This window comes from Mytilus californianus, unplaced genomic scaffold, assembly GCF_021869535.1.
Source record: "Mytilus californianus isolate M0D057914Y unplaced genomic scaffold, xbMytCali1.0.p SCAF_15, whole genome shotgun sequence".
Taxonomy (NCBI): Eukaryota; Metazoa; Mollusca; class Bivalvia; order Mytilida; family Mytilidae; genus Mytilus; species Mytilus californianus.
The window spans coordinates 18,291,614-18,316,611 of record NW_026262637.1 but is presented as its reverse complement, the minus strand read 5'-3'; the positions used below and the strand labels follow the sequence as shown (position 1 = coordinate 18,316,611).

The 24,998-nt window shown below is 30.8% G+C and overlaps 1 protein-coding gene across 2 annotated transcripts in view; it reads left to right on the top strand.

Moving 5' to 3' along the window:
- The first annotated feature begins 1,644 nt into the window (after positions 1-1,644).
- Positions 1,645-24,998, top strand: part of LOC127725576 (translocation protein SEC63 homolog) — a 31,363-nt gene continuing 8,009 nt past the window's right edge. The window contains exons 1-18 of one of the 2 annotated variants that reach the window (XM_052232638.1): positions 1,645-1,849; positions 7,195-7,300; positions 7,806-7,920; positions 8,629-8,744; positions 9,213-9,274; positions 9,762-9,820; positions 11,401-11,451; positions 11,976-12,084; positions 12,549-12,643; positions 13,415-13,550; positions 14,369-14,458; positions 14,994-15,017; positions 16,449-16,597; positions 17,560-17,707; positions 20,508-20,665; positions 21,400-21,612; positions 21,940-22,221; positions 23,068-23,166. In XM_052232638.1, coding sequence (XP_052088598.1) covers positions 1,729-1,849; positions 7,195-7,300; positions 7,806-7,920; positions 8,629-8,744; positions 9,213-9,274; positions 9,762-9,820; positions 11,401-11,451; positions 11,976-12,084; positions 12,549-12,643; positions 13,415-13,550; positions 14,369-14,458; positions 14,994-15,017; positions 16,449-16,597; positions 17,560-17,707; positions 20,508-20,665; positions 21,400-21,612; positions 21,940-22,221; positions 23,068-23,166 — 2,133 coding nt within the window. In that variant the 5' untranslated portion in view covers positions 1,645-1,728. The remainder of the gene's footprint in view (positions 1,850-7,194; positions 7,301-7,805; positions 7,921-8,628; positions 8,745-9,212; positions 9,275-9,761; positions 9,821-11,400; positions 11,452-11,975; positions 12,085-12,548; positions 12,644-13,414; positions 13,551-14,368; positions 14,459-14,993; positions 15,018-16,448; positions 16,598-17,559; positions 17,708-20,507; positions 20,666-21,399; positions 21,613-21,939; positions 22,222-23,067; positions 23,167-24,998) is intronic. The other variant, XM_052232640.1, reaches the window with a different exon arrangement.

Here is a 24,998-nt window from a genome sequence, read left to right as displayed (position 1 = left end):
AAAAATTGAACCCCCCTTGTCCACATACAGAAAAAAGCTTGATCCCCCCTGCATTTTGACCAGCCCCCCCCCCCCCCCCTCCCCCTCCCAGATAAAAAATGATAAGTCCCTAAGTACAAATGTCAATCTAAAATCATATTTGGCAGCAGAAATATCAAATTAGTCCTAAATACAGATACTATATTCATAATCCTTTGAATTATTCGAATTTATTTTTGCTATAAACGCGTATATGCAGTGGCGGCCAGCTGTTTAAACATGACGCGTTTTCATTGAAATTTTAGCTTTGAACTTTGACCCAAATTTAAGAAAATCGTGACCACTGTAGACAAATACGACATCAATATTTCGATGAAGCTCGTTCTCCTCTTTCAAATGATATAAAATACAGCCGTGTGTTATTCCGTTAACCCAAATCAATCATATTCGTTGACTGGGCACCCTACTATAATGGAAGTGGTTCCTGACATGAAAGAAGTACGTTAACTTATATTCTGTTGTGTCCCACAACAAACTGTGGGTTATCTAAGGCGCTGTTGAAGGGTATTTGTTATTGCTGAAGACTTCATATCTTGTTCCAAACACTACATTGAAAGACTGAGTAACACGAACCCCACTAAAAACTGAGGGTCAGGAGGCCCTGGAAGGGTAAACAGTTCCGGCTCCACTGGTGTCATCTGTCTTAACACAATATGCAGTCTTCGAAAATAAACAACTATCTATTGCACATGTAAAGCTGTTAATCGCCACAATCTTCCAAATTGTAAATTGAAACAGTGACCAACTTTAAAGATGTCCAATGAGCGCGAAACTATTTTCAAAAAATGAAATCACATAGATACAAACCGTAGAAGGACGAGGCCGCTGACTTCAGACAAGCACATTATTATGTAAGAGGTTAATTTGAGTACAGTCACCATGATATCAGTATGTGTAAATGGACATTGAACCCCGGACTATATTCTGCATGTGCCTGTCCCATATCAGGAGTCTGCAATACAGTCGTTGCCGTTTGTTGCTGATTATCAAATTTGTTTTTCGTTTGTTGATTTGTATACAGGGCATTGTTTCTTTTTCGTTTGAATTGCTCTACATTTCTGATGTCGGAAATATAGTACAGCCTATCCAGATCCCCCTAAGTTCAAATCTGAATGTCTCCATTTTTAAATTAGTAGACTATTGAATTCTATTGTGAACCAGGGACAGTCTATACTAACAGTATAGTATAGAAAGTCCCTGAGTGAACTATAGATTTTTTAAATAAGTGTAATTCAGAATTCGAATTTCTACTAGTAGATAATGACAATACATTAGTCCTATGTTTAATATATGAATTATATGATGATATAAAAAGAATTCAGTATCCCTTTTTATCAAATTCCTGCAAGATGCCAATTAGTGATCAACAGGTATATTTTGCAAACATTTTCCCACCTATTATCTGGAAATTGACAAACTGCATGATTTTTTTTTAGTTGCGCACTAATTAGCAGAAAATTTCCATGGGATACATGTAAAAAGAAACAGTTCAGGAGAAGTGAAAATATTTCATTACAGCGAGGCTGCATGCGACCTTGGTACGAAATGAATAAAGTACGAAACCACCACATACCCGGAAGCTTTGTATTCTGGTTCCGTGTTTTATTCTTAGGTACCAGGTGTTCTCTATTGCAATTGGTGACGTGTGTTTTGTATCTGCATTTATTGCATTTTAATTTACTGTTAACCATGGCTATGGAATTTGAGTATGACGAGGAAGGAGGGACGTTCTTTTACTTTCTATTGTCATTCTGGGGCCTTGTCATCATTCCAGCAACATACTATTTTTGGCCAAGAACTAAAACAGATGGTAAGTTGTTGACATTGTGTACATGGTTGTATATGTACCTAATTCACCACACACGTCTTATTTAAAGATAACCATTATTAGTGTATGATAAATTGCTTTTTACAATCATATGTTATAATATCATACAAATTGATGAAAAATACTGTGATTAGGGACTTTCCGATTGAATTTTCCTCGGAGTTCAGTATTTTTGTGATTTTACTTTATACTACTATCAACTTTCGGTTAACCACCTCAGTGGTACTGGTAACATGCTTCTATGGAATGCAGAATGTCTTTGGGTCAACCGCCGAACAGGTCAAAACGAAGACTTGTTCATTGGTATTTGCTGATTCTTTATCACATCACATCATTTAGAAATCAGATATTTGTCAGCTGGAAATCAGAATTATGTGTCTGGGTAGAGCGACATGTCTTCTTGCAGAATGTTACAGTGTGAACAAGCTTAATCATGATAATAAAAATCTAACTCAGGGTGTCTATCTAGTACATAGCAGAGTTTATATTCAAAATATGTTTCCTGCGCCTATACTTGAGTCATTTTTTTTAACCCTTATGAAAGAGAAGTTCATGAAGGTGTTGCAAATCTGTGTATAACAGAAAAAATGTTGGTGTTCCCAACATTGGCTCATCAATCTTCTGATAGTCTTTGTTTTGTGCTTTAAATCTTCAATATGTTCAATTAAAATTCTCTCAATCTTCAAAGTGTCCTAGTCCCATCTCCATTATCTTGGCACTACAATTCAAACTTTCAATCCTTTATTTTATAAATAGCAACATGCAGTAATAGATGACAGAAGATTATAAAACACATTAATATATAAACATATTGGTTATGTTGGTGGCCTTGGGCTGTTTTCTGCTCTTTGGTCGGTTTGATGTCTCTTTGACACATTCCCTGTTTCCTTTCTCAATTTTATATGCAATATCATTTGGACTTACAAAATTTAATAGATATTTTTTTTCTCTAAAAATAGACAGACTAAGGGAAAATCCTTAGACGTGTTGGTTCTGCCCATCAAAATTAATCAGTTCCGTCTCTTAAATTTCACCCCTCTGGCCAGTATGATTATTTTGTACTGAAAGAGAGGGTCATTGTGATACACTGCTGTGGCATAGGTGGTTGGTCAAATCATAGGAAGCTAGTTTCCCATTTGACTTGGTACATTGTATTTTTTTATAAAATTCCTAAAATTGCTAAGAGTCTTTGGATAGACCATAATTTGAGCTTTGAATAAACCTTATTATGGCAATTTCTTAAAGATAAATTTCACCAACACATCAGCTGCTGTAACCACTAACTTGTATTTAACATAAGCAAAGTTCTATCTTAACAGAATAATTCAAAAATTCATTTTTGTCATTGAAAATTGCAAATGGTAAACAGCGATGTATATTTACAGAACCAGACTCGGTAAAACCAAGATGTTTTTCATATGGTCTACTCATTGCTGAGAATCAGACCATCTTTTAATTTTCATATGGTCTACTCATTGCTGAGAATCGGACCATCTTTTAATTTTCATATGGTTTACTCATTGCTGAGAATCGGTTCATCTCTTAATTTTTTTTCTAAAAAAAAGTTTGGATAAAATAAACAAAACACATCTCATTTCAATAAATATTTCTAATTATGCTTTTCATATTTTTTTTTACATTATTAACTTTCACATGTTAGTTTTTGGACCTTATCCTTGAAATATGTCATCGAAAGTGCAATATTTTGGTTAAAGAATGTTATTTTGTTAATGTTGTCCTTTTGTTGAAAAAGGTTGAATTTTAGAATTGAGAATTGTTTGACTGGACTGCAATTTTCGTTGTATCAATAAAGGCTTTAACTATAACTTACTTGAATGGCAGAGATTTTAAACAGGTTAAATTTTGTTGATGGAGATTTGACAGATTTCTTTGGAATACATTGTACATATGGTATTTGGTGGAATAAAGATGAGTTTTTTTTTAGAACTGAGTCTTTTATATTGTGTAATTGAAATAAAACAACAGTAAAATGACTGGATGTTTGTAATTGGTTTATTTGAAAGCTGCAGATGTGCTTATATGTTCTGCTTATACATGTATTCTTTGATTGTGTTGCATGTATATCATATTCATTCTATGTCTGTATGTGTATGTATATCTGTTTTATGTTATGTGTCTTGTTTTATATATTCGGTGGAAAGCTCTCAAGACCTTATGTTTGTATGTTTTAAACCATGGATGATGCCGAATTAAAATAAAGTTTTCTTATCTTATCTTCTTATGAATACTTTGAATGAGTCTTTAGATAGAAGTGACTCTTCAATGATATTTCAACTGATTGGTTGATTGTTTGTGTTTAACGCCACTTTCAAGATACAAATATGAATACCTTAAAATTGATACCTGACCATTCACCACTTTTCCTGGGGAAAACTTAGCTTTTTATTGTTGTTTTTGAGGAGGATTTTGAAAATTTTGTGCCTTACAAGTTTGAAATATAATTTGGATTTGACATTGACCCATTGTTTAAATGCAGATTGATTTGATGTGTATTTATGCTTTAAAAGGGCTTTTATTATACATGTTATAAGCTTATCATAAGAAAATAGATTTTTTTCTTTTTCAAGATTTAAATTCTTTAAATTTTTAAATAACAGATCTTTCTAGTTCATTTTGAAGTAAAATTTGGAATTATATATGATTTATACACCAGAAAATAAATAAAAATATTTAAAATTCATAGACATGATAGAATAAATTGATTTTTGGGGGTATTTTGAAACTATTGCATTATAAATTAGAATGTATGAATCATGTACATGTACTACTAATGAATTATATATTTGTATATTACAGAAGATTTAAAGATGCATATCAAATAAAATTCACAATTAATTTCACTTTTAATTTGGTAACAAACAATGTTGATCATTGTTTAAAAATAATTGGATTAAGAAAATAATAAAAAAAGAAGTTAAACTTATTATAATAAACAATATGAAAATATATATATTAAAAGTATGACAACATCCCGTTTTCAAAATTAAAGCAGTGTAAATTAAACACAAAATAACAAGGAAATGTAAATACATGTACAAAGATTGTCATATTAGGTGATAGTGATAAAGATTGTTACTAAAAATAGTGTATGTCAACAGGTAATGCCTAGAGGTCACACTTACAAAAATGTAGATAATATCTATTCCAGGAAGTAAAGTTAGAATTCTGGTGAATTGATTAAAATGTCCTGTATATCATGTTCATCATATACTTCATGATATACTTTTGTACTATGCACCTGCTATCAGATATTGATCAATATATAATTAAATGTGTATTACAATTACATATATCATCGTATATTTTATAATTTCCATATGGCATTTTTAGAATTATTTTTCATGATTTTTCATAACATTTCTACATTAAAATTCTATTTTTTTACCGGTATGTATTTGATCCTGTTTTTCATTTGTCTCAATGATATTAACCATGTTCATGCAGCTATATCATGTCACTTTTTTTCTTCTTTTATTTTTAAGTGAAAGTTCATGTACATGTGTCATGTTTTATACACGCACATCTTTAATTTATGATCACCACAATGATTTAATTAGCCTTTGAATTGGATCTGTTTCTATTTCATGGATATTCCAGGAGACTCTTTAATAAAAAATTATTTGCTTGCATCTAGTGAAAAATTGCAGATACCAGCATAATAATTTTTTCTTTAAATATTCATGATATTGAAACGTTAAAATTCAACCGTGCTCCTGTGATCTATAGACTTAAAGCAGAGGAATTTTCTTTTAAATAAATTTATCACTCCTGATATTTTGCCTGTGGCAACCATTTGAAATGGTATTTTGAGCCAATACAGCTTTATGGATGTCCAGATGCTGAATTTCAAAGTAATAATGTTGGTTTAATTGATTTATAAAGAAATGAAGAAAACCAGAGAGTTGTGGAAATATAATATTGATGTCCTTACTTTTTGAAAAATCTTATGAAATATATGTGTGGAGAAATAAATGTTAAATTGAATGAAAAATGTGGTAAACGGTTATTTGAGATGTATTGTTTTGTAAAAAAATTAAATCAAATTTTGAGGATGTATGACTTTATACATGTAATAGTAAGCTTTGGGATATAAACATGATAAATCTATCACTTTAAACATCAAACCACTTGGATAGCTTACACCATGATTGTAACGTAACTAACAGAACCACAAATACTGTGTATCTCGTAACGTGTATGTTTGTGAATCAGAACAGCCATTTCATAAACATTTGAATGGGGGCCATCTTATTAATTATGACTTCAAACCAGTGTGCCTGTCCTGAGACCTCAATTGATATCTCCTAATCACATTCAGACAAGTTTCAACCAGCTGACCATAACATGTTTGAAAGAATCAGGGGAAAGATTTGTTATCAGGAAAATAAAACGATAGGCTTGATTTGAATGGGGATAGTTTGAAAAGGTAATTCAAAGCAAAAAACTTAGTACAGGTCTTGCAAGCTACAATGGCTGTTAATAATTACTTGTTTCTATGTTCCACTGATTGTGTAAAATGATTGTTCCTTTAGGCAATGCAGTTAAGACTTCACCCAAGCATTTTATTGGTTGTGATACTATTAAATTCGAGTTTTAAGATTTTAAAGACTCCAACTTGAAATCCTTCTTGTTTATATTCTATATATGTTATGACATTGATGATTATTGACGTTTGCTTTGATCACATTGATTTGTGTCACACAATTGATACTGAAGAAGGATGTATGTTATCCAAAATATTTATTGATCATTTTATTTCATATACTTTAGTGTTGTAGTACAACTTTAAGACTAAAAGTATATTGATTTAGTTTAACTTTTAATTTAAAAAAAAATGTTTTATTGATTTTGAAGCTTATCTTGATAATGTAAGGTATTACATGTATTATGACAAATGATAAATAAAAGTAAAAATTTATATGGTCTGATCATTTCATATTAATGTCACAAAACTGTCATACAGGATTTTTTAAGAGAAGAATAGAAGTCCACAAATGTCTTTTATCCATGTATATTCCCAGTATCATCAATGGTTCATGTATGATTTCCTTTGCACAGGATGCATTCCAGAACAATGTACAAACCACAATATAGAATGAATAATTGAGAGGACTCATAATAATTTTTTTTTCTTTCAGTTTATTTTTGCTCCAGAAAATGTTTTCTGCTCTTTGGTCGAGTTGTTGTATCTTTGAGACATTCCCCGTTTCCATTCTCAATTTTACAAGATATAATTCTTCAAATAGGCCTTTTGATATGATATATTGATACATGTATATTATTTTTTTCTGTTTTTTTTTTTTAAGCTGGTCCAGACTTAAAAAAGAGAGAATGTAACTGTGAACCTTGTCAATTAAAGAGACAAAGATTAAATGTACAAGGAAAATGGAAACATACTACAGAAAAAGGAGTGTAAGTTTTATATTCAAAACAAAAAGTTTGTCAGAATTTTTTTTGTCAATACAAGGAAAAAAAACATTTTACATTAAAATAATTTTGTGACCAAAAGTTTTCTAAATGTTTATTGTTATCATCGGCACTTTTTTTGTTGACATTAAATTCCCAGTTCCTCAGCGGCTAAATGATCACTATCCTGTCAACATTGGAGTTTTCCAACCAAGATCGTGGCAAGGTGCTGTTGACTCCAATCTTAATTGATTTGGATTGCCTTGTTTCCCTGACATAAGTCTTGTTTCTCGTTCCTCCACCAATAAAACTGACCGTCATGATATAGCCAAGTGTGCTGAAAATGGCATTAAAAACCAATCAATCAATCTATTTAACTTCACCTGGAATGATGTCACATATCATGTATACTATTAATATTAATATAAGAAAGCTTTGATAGTTTATCATATTCGTGGAAATCATCAATTTAAATTGTCAATTTTGCAGAGAAGTTGTTTTTCATTTACAGGAAAATTGCCTTGGTGATAGGATGGATAATATTTCTGTTATTGGCATACAAAGTATCAAAGATACAGATGGAATATGTAGAATATGATCCTTATATGGAACTAGATGTAGATAGGGTAAGTTTTATTGTCATACTAACAGTAAATTCTGATCTTTTCCTTATATATATTTTCTAGAGTTTTATATTGTAGTATTTAAGGAATTAATGTACATTTTCAATAAAAAAGACGAAGATTACTGAGGAGAAAATTGAAAATTACAACAAAAAAGGAGAAAAATATAACTAATTGTTCTACATTGTAACTGAAAATATGACTGAGTTTAGATTTTGAAAGAAGTTAAAAGATGTGATCTCAAATTTAGAATCACTGGAAAAATGCATTTGTTAAGAAATGAACAGTATACAAAACTTGTTATGTCATTAAAGAGACAATTAGGGAAATTGTATCAGTCCATTACAAGAACACTTAAATGAAAGGTTTCAAACAGGAATGTGACAAGATACTGCCCTAACTTTGCAAAGTTTGCAAAGTTTGAAGCATTTATAAAAATAAAAATCAATAAATAGCAGCTTTTCTTATTTCTTATTGACTCGCATAGATTTTCTGAATATTGAAGAAAACCCTGAATTTCTCCCAAATGGTTTCCCAAGTAAATTATGGAGTACCACAAATACATGAAAGAAGATTAGAATTGTTTGATGTTACAAATAAAATACATATATATGTTTTTTTCTTATTCACACATGTCATAGAACTTAAAAAATAAATTGGTATAAAGATCGCCACACAAATTTACATGTTACATATTTTTTTCCATTGTAGGGTGCAAGTCAGAAAGAAATAAAGAAAGCCTACAGAAAGCTGAGTTTAATTTTCCATCCAGATAAAGAAACAGGAGACCATAAGAAGTTTATGAGAATAGCCAAAGCCTATGCTGCGTAGGTTCATTGTGTATTATTAAAAACTCAAAATATTGAAAAAAAATGATAGTTTAAGATAATCCAATTGTATGTGTACTTTGTATTTAGTGTCAAGCCTAACCATTTTCGTTTAAACCTAAACTACCAGAAAAGATATGCAGGTATTCAGAATCATAAAAGAGAAAAGGTACACAAATTGCGAGCTCCAAATTACTGAGATTATTGCTTGGTAATTATCTCCCTTTAAATCAAGTTATAAGAACAGACATGTTAAGTGTAATAAAAATGTACTAGTATTAATTTCCTAGTCACTGATTTTAGAGTTTTCCAGTAAAAAAGGTAGACAACTCTTAACTTACAAAATGACAAATTTTCCATTTCCAATGTAATTAGTGTTTGTTAAAATGAAAATAAATTCCAATCACTTTGGAATTCTTTGTTAGTCTCTACACGAATAGTGTTTTACTTTTTCCTGTTTTTTTACAGACTGACAGATGAGGAAACAATGAAGAATTGGGAAGAATATGGAAACCCTGATGGACCAGGGGGTTAGTATATACATATAAGTACTAATAAATCAATGTTAAGTCCTATTATGTTGTAATATAGGAAATCAAGAACTTTATTACATATGAATTGCTAAGTGAAACTTGTCATAGATATTAAAATATATACAGCAACGAGACATGTTTAAAAAAATATAAGGTTTTAGATAACATATGTTGAAGAAAATGTGACTTAAGCAAGAGTGATACAGATATCTAAAAATAGAACATATAAAACATCTACAGGTTAACATATAACCTTCAATAAGGAGAAGGCATTTACATTGTAATGTTTTTTGAAAAGAAACAATATATAACACGCGTCTCATAAATAAATTTATATAACTAATGCGTTATTAGTGATGAATTTTTTTGAAGGTCATTCACATGATTAGATTTGATAGATTTCCTTTAAGAATTAAAAAGATTTATTTGAGGGTTGACCTTCATAACTATAGCTAATGATTATAATTTTCTCTCACTATTATAGTTACTAAGTTTGGTATTGCTTTACCCAAATGGATTATAGAAAAGGAGAATTCAATATGGGTAAGTTAGATGACCAAATCTGTATCAGAGTTCTTGAAGGTACTGTAAATTCAGAAATTATTGTGAGGTTTTTGCAAATAATGCGACTGGGTGACTATCGTAATAATAAGAACGCACATTCTGATATCTGATAAAAATAACTTGATGCAGATTTTCATGATATCGCAATAAGTAATCTAACATTTTTTTCCATTCTTGAAAAATCGCAATAATAAATGCAAGCAATAATTTCTGAATTTACAGTATCTTGATTTAAGAGTAGTTCTTAATATAAATATGTAAAATTTGCAGATCCAAAGGAAACAATGATACATTTACTAAAGAGAACAAAGAAATCTTTAGAAACTTAATATTCCTAATTTTTTTTGCAGTGACATATTTCATTCTGATTCAACAATTTGGATTAGTTAAGGAAGTTTCGAAATTTAATTCTTTAAACACACTTTTACCAAGATATTCAGTAAAACTAGTTATGTCACTTGTCAGCCAATAATTTTCTTTTTGAAATTCCAAAGTTCAATAGTTTAAGATATTTATAACCCCGCTTTTAAAAAGGGGGGTATACTGTTTTTTATACCCCTGCTTTAAAAAAGGGGGGTATACTGTTTTACCTCTGTCTGTCCTTCCGTCAGTCCATCCGTCAGTCAGTCCGTCCGTCCCATGAATATTTTCGTCGCATTTTTCTCAGGAACTACTTGACAAGGATTTCTGAAATTTGGTTTCAGGGTTTATATAAGTAAGTTACACCGTGTGATGCGTTTTCAGTTTCATCACTCAACAACTTCCTGTTTACCGAACACTTGTATTATTTTACACATTATAGCCAAGTTGAAAATTTTCGTCACATTTTTCTCAGGAACTATTTGACAAGGATTTCTGAAAATTGGTTTCAGGGTTTATATAAGTAAGTTACACCGTGTGATGCGTTTTCAGTTTCATCACTCAACAACTTCCTGTTTACGGAACACTCGTATTATTTTACACATGATAGCCAAGTTGAAAATTTTTGTCACATTTTTCTCAGGAACTACCTGACAAGGATTTCTGAAATTTGGTTTCAGGGTTTATATAAGTAAGTTACACCGTGTGATGCGTTTTCAGTTTCATCACTCAACAACTTCCTGTTTACCGAACACTTGTATTATTTTACATATGATATCCAAGTTGAAAATTTTCGTCACATTTTTCTCAGGAACTACTTGACAAGGATTTCTGAAAATTGGTTTCAGGGTTTATATAAGTAAGTTACACCGTGTGATGTGTTTTCAGTTTCATCAATCAACAACTTCCTGTTTACCGAACACTTGTATTATTTTACACATGATAGCCAAGTTGAAAAGTTTTGTCACATTTTTCTCAGGAACTACTTGACAAGGATTTCTGAAATTTGGTTTCAGGGTTTATATAAGTAAGTTACACAGTTTGATGCGTTTTCAGATTCATCACTCAACAACTTCCTGTTTACTGAAATATTACGGCGGGGGTATCATTAGTGAGCAGTAGCTCACAGTTTTTTACTTGTTTCTTAATGCAGGTTATTGTTTGCTATTTATATCTTTTGACAATAATATATTTTCCAGGTGCTGGCAGTGTATGGATTACTGTTTATGGTTCTTTTGCCAGTTGTTGTGGTAAGATTACTAAACATTCAATTTCATTTATTTTTCTTGTTATTTTCTATGTAAACTACTAAAAATGTCTGTTCCTTCATTACACTTTTCTTGAAAATAAAAAAAAAAAACAATAATATAAAGAAACCAAAGATTATTTTTACAATATTTCCAGGCTTTATTAGCATTTCAACAATACAGGAATGTTATGAATAATTAAACCTTTTTAATTCAACTTCCTTTTGAGGAAAGTTTAAATGGCTTAACAGCTGTTTCTACAATGAATTTTAAGGGAGATCAGTAATGCATTTAACTGTGTAAATACTGATATACTGTAAATTTATATAATCTATCTTTTCCAGCTTTTCATAGCTTAAGAAGAAGTGTTTTATGTGTAAAATTAAAATTGTGGCTTTGTTAGTTGCTCATATTATATGAAAAATGAAGAAATATTGTGTTTGATTGATTCTTTTAATAGGTTTATCAGTACCCCAAAACTCTAAATTAGAATGGCATTCTTGACATTAAGATAACTCTATTTACAGGGAGCTTGGTGGTACAGATCTATAAAGTTTAGTAAAGATCAGGTTCTGCTCGACACAACACGATTATATTACTATTTCTTCCAGAAAATTCCTAACATGATGTTAAAAAGTAAGTATCAGTTAATACTACAGGTTTAAGCTTCATACAATGGGATTTAAACATGAAGATTCCAAACTTTTTTGAGTTATTGCCCTTTGACCAGTTTAACAGCATAATAAATCAAACTTTTGCTTTAAAAATGTGGTATTTTGTGAATCAGAAGGTTTATCTTTTGCATTGTATTACACATTTATACTACTATAACCTAATGTGGTGTTCTTAAGTAATTTACTAAGGAGTTGGGAATTATGGATTTATATGTTACAGCTTAATCATGAAGTCAATGTAATAAAATAAAATGAAATACAGAGAATTATAGCCTAATTTTGACAGAAAAGCTAATGAAAATATTATTGGATGGAAACAGCAAAGTTTCTTCTATTATTTACATGTTATACATGACATATCATTGAAAAATTTAAAAAAAAATGTTTTATTTATAGAATTCATATATTTCATTAAATGTTTTGCAGAAGTTGTAATGGTTTTAGCAGGATCATTTGAGTTTGACAAATTTCACAACCAAGAGATAGTTGAGAGGCCTAGTGACAATGAAGAAGTTCCACAGGTGAGATATACAAATAATAATCATATTCTTTAGTGTACTGTAATTTCAGAATTTTTTTTTTCTCAATGCAAAAGAATCATCACAACAAATAAAACTCGAAATTAAATTTGTTAAAATAAGTTTTTAATATAAAATGTTTAGGAATTTCAATTACTAGGGTATTTAGTTCCAAATAATAAACGTGATAAACAAATTCTGAATGTACAGAATATGATAAGTTCAGCTCTTCAGATTATCATGGTTATGATATTATTATACCCCTATTCAACGACTGGGCTAGAATGGGTCTATATTGCATCCACCTTGTCCATATATCTGTTGTATAGAAAATATTTCCATCACACTTTTCTCAGAAACTAATGAACAGAATGACTTCATATTTGGGCAGAAGCTCATCAGTCATGAGTTGTAATGTGGGAGGACCTTTTGGATCTGTCAAACAACTACTACCTGTATGACGATACTTTATATTTTTATATATGTTGAATGATAAGCAGCTGGACAGCCATGATTTGGTAATACCTGTGCTTTTAGGATCTGTCGGACACCTACTTCCTGTTTTAAAATTACTTTGAATTATGAGTTGGCAACACACACATGCAACCTCTTATCACTTTTCTCTAATGGTTTTCAATTCTTGTGGGTTTCATGGTTTTTGATACCCAACAAAACACATATTTCTATGGATTTTTTAAATGGAACATTATAAGTCATACATTTGGAAGATAATTCACACTTGATAAATCTATGATGTATACAATATTTTTACAGCTGATAAAAATGTTACCAAATTTGGAAGAGAAACACAAAGAGAAGCCCTTATGTTACCCATACAGTGTAAAGGCCAGAGCTTTACTTCATGCACACTTTAACAGATTAGAGTTATCACAGAATACACTAGAAATAGGTATGTTTCTTGTATGTTTGTGTTGATTGATTGCTGTTTGACTGTAGTCTGGTGTTCAAAATGTCATGCATATTCAGAATGAGAACAAATAAACAGTATATATTAACATAAACGGTACCAATTTTACTACACCAGATGCACATTTCAACAATAAATGTCTTCAGTGATGCTCGAGGCCAAAATATTAGAAAATTGAAAACTTATTTAAATTAGTTTCTATAATGTGGGTCAAACAAGATGAAGGGCAGGAAATTTTTACTGTCTTCTGGAAAATGATTGATATGTTGGATAGTTTCAGAAAGTATACATTGCAACAGCTGTTTAACAGATCAATCATTGTGTTGTTCTAAGGATTCTTTACATGCAGAGACTTTGATGTTCTCTCATACCAAGGTATCAGACCAATTGATTGTAGCCCTCTATTTACACTTCCTGAGCAGTTAAATAGCTTTATCGCTAATATATGAAATTTTCCTTTGATCTTGCTGACTGATAATTTCCTTTCTCAGCGGAGTTGAGTAATATGAAAAATTATCGCTAGAAACTAAAGGGCACGTGGCGTTGCTAATGAAATTGACATGAAATTGACAACGTCGTCATAGGTAAAATAGCGATAAACAGATTATCATTGGTCATCTCAACTCGATTGCTTTTCTCACTTTCGGCGTACCGGCTCAAGCGAGAAAATCAATCTCGTTGAGATGACCAACGATAATCTATAAATATCATCTAATTAGAATGCTCTCATACAAATCAACATTTATATTTAGATAAACAGTATGTAGAATACTGGTATATAAATCAACATTTATATTTAGATAAGATGTACGTCCTGAAGAAGACTCCATACTTGGTCAATGAGATGGTGACTATTGTAGCACAGTTAGTATCAGGAGCTGCTAGAAATGGTATGTAATTAGGAGAAACATGCTTAAAACAATACAATATGAAACATTCAGTGACCTTTGTGTTCACATATCTGCAGTCTTAGTCTTAAACATTATAGAAGTTTTATATTGGTTAAAAAACTGTTTAAGCATTGAATACAAGGATTTTTTTTTACTGATGTCTAAAATCATTTTACAATTTCTTTTTAGTAAATGTGGATATTTTTTTTAAAAAGGGAAATAAAGAAAAAAACTTTTGTATTACACAACTGTATTGTATTGCATTTGAATAAGATAAAAATGAAATTTACAACATTATGTTTGATTTGTATATTCATTGTGATTGTTAACATTTGAGCAAAATGCTATAAAATGCAATGAATTTCAAAATGTCTTTGATGTTGCTCAAACTGCTTACTTCAACGATGAACTGTTGATAAACCCTACTTGAATTTAATTATCGATAAAATTAGATTTAGTTTATCTTTCTCAAAATTATCTATAAGTCAGTATTTGTTTCATTTGTATTTAACAAAATATATTTGTTACACTGTAGCACTCTCAAAAGAAAAAGTATTTCGTAAGAATGTATACCGATTCTAACATTTGATTCTGGCTTGATCATATCATATATATATAGCAATAGATTTGCAGGTGTCATAGCGTGTGAAGCTTACTATTGTGTTTTAAATTGAATTTCATCATGTTATTATCTCATAGATTTTGAGGTTAACATTGTACACTGTAGCATTAATTAATATAGGACTCTGGGTAAATTAGTTTTTTTATCTAGGTTATAGCACAGTTTCATTTTACATCTTTGAATAACCATCATAAATTCACATATGTTATACATATTCCTAATAAATTCATTGTTTGCAGTGTACTAAAACAATTTCATTGTATAGACACAAAATTTTAGAAAATTTGGTATTATTTATTCTTGTCTTGGTGATATTTGGATTAAACTAAACCACAAATCTGAAGAACAGAACCATTAGATGGAAATTTGATTCAATTTTGAAATAATGATTGAATGTAGCTATCCTAAAAGTTAACAACACTAGGGTAACAAAAATAAACTAGAAGTTCCTTTAGATGTTTTTGAGAGACACAGTAATTGAGGGGTAATCAGTTCACATGTAGCAATACTAACAATGGAACTTAAACATACATGTTGACATGAAATGAAACATTGTTCTGACAAATGAAATTGTCAACAACAAAAAAAAAGATGCTTAAATTTGTTTTTGCTGTATACTTTTCCCTTCAAGCTTATATACAAGAAATGTTTCATTAAAACTCTAGTTGTTACATTCTGACCTATCATATCTATATATTTATGTAAATAGAACTTGACATAAAACAGTTGATTTAATCTTATTGTTGCTGAAATTTTTTTTAACGATACAAAATATTTCAAATATCCATGAAAATCAATATCTTCCTTAAAAAAGGAACTTAGGACTTATATTTGGTGGAAATATAAATAAACTCTGTCTTTGAATTAAGGTATTGGAAAAATTACCAATGTATGATAAATACCTTCAAGTTCATTTGACTGTTTGAAGGTAACACATCAAAATTTATTTATCTGTTACATACTCTACAGCAGAAAGGATAGAAACAACAGGCAATAAATAACATCATTGAATATATTAGACAATGTTAAAAAAAAATAAAAAATAGATTTTTTATTGATTATTGTTTTGAAAGTCACTAATTCATACTTAGATATTTTATCCTAGACACCAGAAAAACATAATGATCTGTTGTTTTGGAAGTAAAAGTATTTGTGGGGTATACATCAATAAGACAGCAACCCAAAAACACAAAATTTAAAAGTGCTCTGTTTTATTTAAATTTTTAATATATGACTATATTTAACCCTGTTTGACATTACTGTTCAGATGTTATTGGGAGGCTGAGTAAAATATAAATATATATCTGTAGATCTCTATCACAAAAAATCTCAATAGTAAGTTTTAATTTAATTATTTTCTACTTTTAGCTGTACAATATATGCCCCGACTGGAGACTGTTGAGAATTGTATGAAAGTATCACAGATGATTATACAGGGTCTAGACCAGAAATCTAGTCCACTGTTACAGCTACCCCACATTAAACCAGAAATGTTAAAACATTTCAGTACCAAAAAGGTAAATAGTCCAGGTTTATAAAGGAGATGTGGTATGATTGCAAATGAGATAGCTATCCACCAGATTTAAAATGACTTGAATGAAAGCAACTGTAGGAGACCTTATGTCCTTCAACAATGAGCAAAATCTATACCTTATAGTCATAGTTCTAATTCATGATTGTATACTCAATAGTATTAAGATAGAAATGTAAAAATATAGAAACAAATAGGTAACTTGTAACAATAACTACAGCAACTGTGCTAATTTTGTCATGCTAGAAAAAAAAAACAGGTGCTGTAACTTTTGTTTGACTGCATTTTATTGTATAGAAATAGTAAAGAGTTTACAAGTTTAGAAAAACAAAATTGAAAATAAAAACAATGCTATAATAGTTATATTTGAAATTTTCACCAAATGAGTAACACACAGGTTTTGGTATAAATATACTTTTATTTTTTAATTTGTATGTGTTCAATTTATGATTACTTTTTATCTAATATTGAGACAAGAGCTCAGCTGTTATAAAGTAACAAAGGAATGTCTTAGTCACCCAACGGACCATTGACAACTTTTCTATATATAGGGCTGTCTATATATTGGTGGTCCTCAGTATATAATGTGCCCTACAGAAGTAAAATCAATTGTATTTTAGTTATTGGTGTTGCATTATCCTGGCTAGCCCAAAATAGAAGGGTCCAGCTCCCATCTGCCCTTTCTGTACACTCAAATGCCTTTTAAGTCGTGCCAGATGTATTTTTGATTTTGAGAAGAAAAATAAATACTTTTTAATGCAAAATTATCATTTTAACTACATGTACTGTGAAAAGCTTTTTGCAACCCCCAAATATCGTACATCTAGCAAAATTAAACATTAATACACTGTACAAGATATAAAAATCCATATTCCAGAAGGTTTAAGATATATTATTTTTGTGTACAATTTACATAAAAGGTTAAAACATATGTTTTTTTTTTTACAGAGGCACATTCAGAGAATTAAAGATTTTATAGGAATGAAGGACAGTGAAAGGAAATCTTTGTGTAGACAGTTGTCACCTGATGAATATCGTGATGTGATGAGTGTCTGTGCTACAATGCCCTATGTCATCATGACAATAAGGTCTGAAGGTACGTTTAGGGCTTATGTACATTGGTATTTTAATTGAAGTAAAATGTGGAATGTTAAGTTTTATGCTATTATAGCAGATTATAATTATGTGCAACTAAGTGTCGGATAAATCTTCTGTACTTTCCTCATAGACATATGATTTTGAAAAGGGATCTTTGTTTAAAGTATTCTGTTGATTTGTTTACTCTGGTAGATACCAATTTTCATGAAATCTGCATACAAACCTATAGAAAATTTGTACTTAACTGAAAACTAAATCTGTAGTTATATACACCTACAAAATTCATGAGAAGTAGGTTTCCCATATTCATATCTAACTGTATTACCTTACTATAATACTAAATTTCTACAACAATAAAATCCTGTCAATCTTTACTCAATTACGAAATTTTTTCCCAAGCATTTGCTGTAACAAAATTGGAAAAGGGATGAAGGTACAGGGCATGCACGCACAGTATACGGTTGGGGTTGTCTATGGGGAGGTTTTTTCTTTGTATGTTGTCTCTTTCCCGTTCTTGTGAGTTGTGGGTTACTGTTATCTAATTTTATGATGGTGAGTATTTATTTTTCAAATCCAAATTTTAATACTAAAAATAAGTATCCATAGTCCAACAATTGAATCTGCCTTTTTGAAATTTATCACATATCTAATTAGGGCTTTATCCAGTTCCTGCTTAGTACACTTTGTCTGTCATATAAGAAGAGAGAGCCATCACTGGAAACATACTTGTCTTCAGATAACATTCAACTTAGTTGCTAATACTTTCAAGCTTCTCATTACATATTAAAATCTATAGACAAATATCCTAATAAAAAATTATAAAGTATTGCCAGAAAATAAAAAGATAAATTATTGTCAACATTTTTGCCATATGTTTGAATGACTCCTTAGTGCCAAGATTTTCTTTTTCCAGGTATTATATTTTTATTCTTACATCAGATTTGTTCAGTTTTCTCCCCATTTTTTAGCTCACCTGGCCCAAAGGGCCAAGTGAGCTTTTCTCATCACTTGGCGTCCGTCGTCCGTCGTCCGTCGTCCGTAAACTTTTACAAAAATCTTCTCCTCTGAAACTACTTGGCCAAATTTAACCAAACTTGGCCACAATCATCATTAGGGTATCTAGTTTAAAAAATGTGTCCGGTGACCCTGCCAACCAACCAAGATGGCCGCCATTGCTAAAAATAGAACATAGGGGTAAAATGTAGATTTTGGCTTATATCTCTGAAACCAAAGCATTGAGAGCAAATCTGACAGGGGTAAAAATGTTTATCAGGTCAAGATCTATCTGCCCTGAAATTTTCAGATGAATCGGACAACCCGTTGTTAGGTTGCTGCCCCTGAATTAGTAATTTTAAGGAAATTTTGCCGTATTTGGTTATTATCTTGAATATTATTATAGATAGAGATAAACTGTAAACAGCAATAATGTTCAGCAAAGTAAGTTCTACAAATAAGTCAACATGACCAAAATGGTCAGTTGACCCCTTAAGGAGTTATTGCCCTTTTATAGTCAATTTTTAACAATTTTTCGTAAATTTTTGTTATCTTTTACAAAAATCTTCTCTGAAACTACTAAGATGAATTTAACCAAAGTTGTAAACAATAATCATTAGGGTATGTAGTTTTAAAATTGTGTCTGATGACCCTGCCCGCGAACCAAGATGGCCGACATGGCTAATAATAGTACATAGGGTAAAATGCTGTTTTTGGCTCATATATCTAAACCCAAAGCATTTCGAGCAAATCTTTCAAAACAAAATTGTTCATTAGGTCAAGATCTATTTGCCCTTAAATTTTCAGACCATTCAGGCAACCCGTTGTTGGGTTGCTGCCCCTGAATTGGTAATTTTCAGAAATTTTTTCAGCTTTTGGTTATTATCTTGAACATTATTATAGATAGAGATAAACTGTAAACAGCAATAATGTACAGCAAAGTAAGACCTACAAATAAGTCAACATGACCAAAATGGTCAATTGACCCCTTAAGGAGTTATTGCCCTTTATAATCAATTTTTAACAATTTTCATAAATTTTGTAAATTTTTACAAAATAATTTTCACTGAAACTACTGGGCCAAGTTCATTATAGATAGAGATAATTATAAGCATCAAGAATGTTAAGTAAAGTAAGATCTACAAACACATCTCCATCACCAAAACACAATTTTGTCATGAATCCATCTGTGTCCTTTGTTTAATATGCACATAGACCAAGGTGAGCGACACAGGCTCTTTAGAGCCTCTAGTTTTCAAATAGCACCATGGGATTTATAATATTACTGCTTTCCTTAAATTATAGCACCACATTTATAACTCATCCTATAATAAAATATATTCAGATTGTGATTTTGATTTTTTTTTTTTCGTTCGTTGGGATCAAGATTGCATCAAGTGCAACCAAAACCCTATTGTCACTGCAATATTTAACTATATAACAGGACTCCTCTTTACATTACTCATCACAGTGCAGTGGTGTGGACATTCTTTAGATTCTATCCATACCCATGTTATTGACAATACTTGCTCAGATATTCAATTTACTAAATGATGTGTATGTGTATATCTATACTTAACAAAGAAAACTATTTTATTAAAAAAAAATTACTTAAAAATCTATCTGTCCTATCTTAAAAATTGTGTACAAAGGAAGGTAACTCCAATTCAATATATTGCCTTAATTTGTACCATTGCTTAATAGAATGCAGTTGACAGTGCAAAATAAAGCAATGTTTACTTTTTAGTGCTCACAAGCGCTTTGATTTTTTTAAAGTGTGATTTGAGTAACCATTTTTTTTTCAGTTTTGGATGATGAAGATTCCACGATTACAGCTGGTTCCATAGTAACAGTCACTGTCACACTTACTAGACAAGACTTAGAGGTTCTCTTTGAACAAGAACAAGAAGACAATGTTCAGGAAATTGAAAATGTAGAAGAAACAGAAGAAACTGAAGCTCATGTATGTGTAATTTTCAGAATTTATAGAGACTGGTTTTGTTCTTTTTAATCATACCACTGTTTTCAGGACAATTTCTTAGTTTAATTTTCTAAATCTTAAATCTTGCTTGGTGGTACCTCTTTTTCTGAATTCTTCACAAACACTGTCATGACTGTTATTATTATCAATAATGAAAGATAAAAGTATTTTAAAAACAAATATTGCCTGAAAGATAAATATTTTTATGCCCCCGCCATAGCAGAGGGGGCATTAGGTTTTACCCTTGACCGTCTGTACGTACGTCCGTCCATACGTCCCAAAGTTGGTTTCCGTTCTCTAACTTTAGTTCGCCTCAACCAAATGTTATGAAACTTATACACAATGCTTATTACTATAAAATACAGACCATGTTTGAAATTGGGTGGTGTCACTTTTACCTTTCTTGAGTTATGCTCCTTTCTAAACATAAAAATTGCTGAATTTTTCGTTTCTGTTCTCTAACTTAAGTTAGCCACAACCAAATGTTATGAGACTTATACACAATACTTATTACCACACAACTCAGATCAAGTACAAATTTGGGTAGCATCACTTTTACTTTTCTTCAGTTATGCAAGAGGGGGCATCATCTGTGTCCCATGGACACATTCCCCATTTATTTTATTTATTTATTGTTTATTGATTTAAAAAGTAAACAGTGGAAGTTCAGAATAGATTTTCTGTAATGTTTGTAATTTTCATCTTTGCACACTCAGAACGATGACAATACTCAAAAGAAAGTAGCACCTAAAGCTTGGGAAAAGCCAAAGAAAGGAAAGAAAAAGCCAGCCAAACCAAAAAAGAAAGCAAAACAAGCATTTAATTGGAAAGCAGCAGCATCTTCATCAGCTGCAGGAGCTACAAGTGACAAAACTGAAGAAAAATCAGAGGAAAAGGAAGGAAAAGGGGATACAGACGATGAGGGCAAGGTAAGAAATCATTTTATAAAACCCATAACAAAATATGATACAAGAAAATACATATTTGACAAGTTATTGAATTATAAGGAATTATATGATTGAATAATTGTGCCCTTTATGTTCTTTTTGCATGACAAAAAACAACTATTAGATGTAAAAAAAAATATGAAATTATAGAAAAGCCTAGGTTCCTTCACTTTGTAACATTCTGATAAACTTAAAACTGATCACTGAACATTTAAATGATATTTGTGTCTATTAACAGTTTTTTTGTATCTAACAATAAGTCTACATTTAAATCAACATAAAAAAATAACTTATCCTTACACTTTACAGGCAGTTGTAGCCACAAATCCTGATAATGATGAATCTGAAGTAGAATCTGAACACGAGGAACATGATTCTGAGGCAGAGAACTCTGCTAGTAGCTCAGCGCTGTCAAAAAGACGGTCGTCAGGGTCAGGATTTGATACGAAGAAAAACAAAGATAAAGATGATGAACATGCCTTAGACGATGAAGAACAATGGAAGATCTATCAGGAAGAAGCGAAAAAAGAATTCTCAATAGAAACTAAAGCAAAAGAAAGTCCATTTGTACATTGTCCATATTTCCCAGAGGTAAGGACACAAATTAAGGTGTAGGCAACATATATATGATAATAGTTAGTTCTTTAAGAATATAAAATCTTTCTTCAAGGAATTTTTCATTTCTTGAAGATTTTTTAATGGATATGATGCTTAACTTCCAGTAGAAGAAATAACCTGCTATGTACTTTACAGATGCATTGAGCCAGAATTTTAGTTTGCTAGCTCATAAGGTACAGTTACATGTACTGTCCAGAGGAAGAAATGTTATCATACTGGCACACATTATTCCCCAAAAAATTATCCCAATCATTTTTAAATTTCACAAAAACGGTTTAGATCCTCACCCCTTAATCATAAATACTGTAAATTCAGAAATTATTGCGTGCATTTAATATTGCAATATTTGAACAATGAACATAAGTTCTAGATCAATTATTGTAATTTCAGGAAAAGCTGCATACAGATATACGTATGAGATATCAGAATGCGAGTTCTTACTTTGTGAAACTCCCCCATTCACATTTTTCGCATTAATTAAAACCTCGCAATAATTTCTGAATTTACATTATTAGTATTCCTCTTGTCAAGGTTCTTTGACTGCAACATACTTTTGTTTTTGTTAGTTGGATTTATTCCAGATCCTTTCTTTAGAAAAACTGCAAATCTTTTTTACAAACTGCAGATCTTTGTCTACAAACTGCAGATCTTTGTCTACAAACTGCAGATCTTTGTCCACAAACTGAAGTCTTTGTCAGATTATAATCAGATATTTCTGTGTTTTTTCATGAAATTTAAGACTTTTTTAAATGTGAATATAGAAATATGTATACATTTATATCTTTGAATATATAATTTATAATATATGTTTTTTTATAGGCCAAACAAGAAGGATGGTGGTTATATGTTTCGGATAAGAAACAACATATGTTAATAACAGCTCCTGTACAGATATTAACACTGAAAGAAAAAGAAGAGGTGATTAGTCTTATTCAAAGAGTTAAAGATTACTTTCTATCCCATAATTCAATATCTCATTGATAAAAAAATTCACACATGAGATAGTAATAATAACAGGACTGGGATGCACAAACGTTCTTAGCATTTAATGATGTTCGAATATTTATTGGTGTATTTGCAAGTACATGTAATATAATTAACACTTAAAATTTAAACAACATTTTCACATTAATTGTCGTTTGTTTTACCTAGTCGAGTACTTCAACATTTATGAGAAAGTATTTTTTTATCAAAGTATGAATATATAAAGAAGATGTATAGTTTATTGCTCTGTTGATACAGGTAGTACAGAGTAGAGGGGTTTCCTGTCTTGTACTACTTTTTAACAACCTACATAACCCTTATTCCCAAAAGAAATTGCTTTGTGGTAAATTAGTTGAATATAGTCTGTTCAAAATATATAATACAGATCAAGCTTGAGTATTACATTTATAAAAAAAGTATGACCTTCAATCTATATCAGAAAATTTTAATTTGAAACTAGTTTAGAAAAGTCTACAGATATACATTCCTTTCTTAATAATGCCTCAACAACAGCTAACACATTTTGTTTGTGTTAATTTTCTTGATTTTTAAGAGAGAACAAAGCAAATTACATCATTTGGTCTCTGTTGGAGAGTTGTCTCATTGGCAATCATACCACATCTACTTATTCAAAAAAAAAACAAACATTTGAAATTGGAAGATATATCAACCAATGCATAAATCTTTCCCCTTGAGTGTCTCAAGATATGTTTTCTTGCCTTGTTTTAACTGTGATATGGCTTAGATTTCTATCCCACCCAAATTTTTGTCTGAGACAGCATACAGACACCTTTTTATACGACCGCAAAAATTGAAAATTTTTTGGTCGTATATTGGTATGATGTTGGCGTCGTCGTCGTCCGAAGACACATTGGTTTTCGCACTCTAACTTAGTTTAAGTGAATGGATCTCCATGAAATTTTACCATAAGGTTTAATACCACGAAAGGAAGGTTGGGATTGATTTTGGGGGTTATAGTACCAACAGTTAAGGAATTAGGGGCCAAAAAGGGGCCAAAAATAAGCATTTTTGTAACTTCCAGACAATAACTTGTGTGTAAGTGTATGGATCTCTCTGACATTGTACCACAAGGTTCCATATCACAAAGGGAAGGCTGTAATTGTTTTGGGGGTAATTGCCTCAAAATTTTAGGAATTAGGGGCCAAAAAAAGGGGCAAAAAACAAGCATTTTTCTAGTTTCATGACAATAACTTGTGTGTAAGTGTTTGGATATTTTCTGAAATTGTACTACAAGGTTCCATATTACAAAGGGAAAGCTGGAATTGAGTTTGGGGGTAATTGCCCGAAACGTTTAGGAATTGGGGGCCAAAAAGGGGCCAAAAATAAGCATTTTTCTAGTTTCCAGACAATAACTTGTGTTCAAGTGTATGGATCTCTCTGAAATTGTACTGCAAGGTACCATACCACAAAGGAAAGGCTGGGATTGAGTTCGGGGGTGATGAATCATAAGGGGGTTCAAAAAATTTGGGGGGGGGGGGGATTTTTTTTTTTTCTTTTTTTTTCTTTTTTTCCTTTTTTTTTCTTTTTTTTTCTTTTTTTCCTTTTTTTTTCTTTTAAAATTTTCCATTTTAAGTTGGTTATTTCTGATTATTTATATTTAAAAGCAAATAATAATGATATGGTAGGAGATACACACCAAACAGGATGTGTAAATTATTATATAATAAGTATTGTACAATAGCAAGAAATTTTCAATTGTACAGTATTGCACAATAGCAAGAAATCTTCAATTGCACAGTATTGTG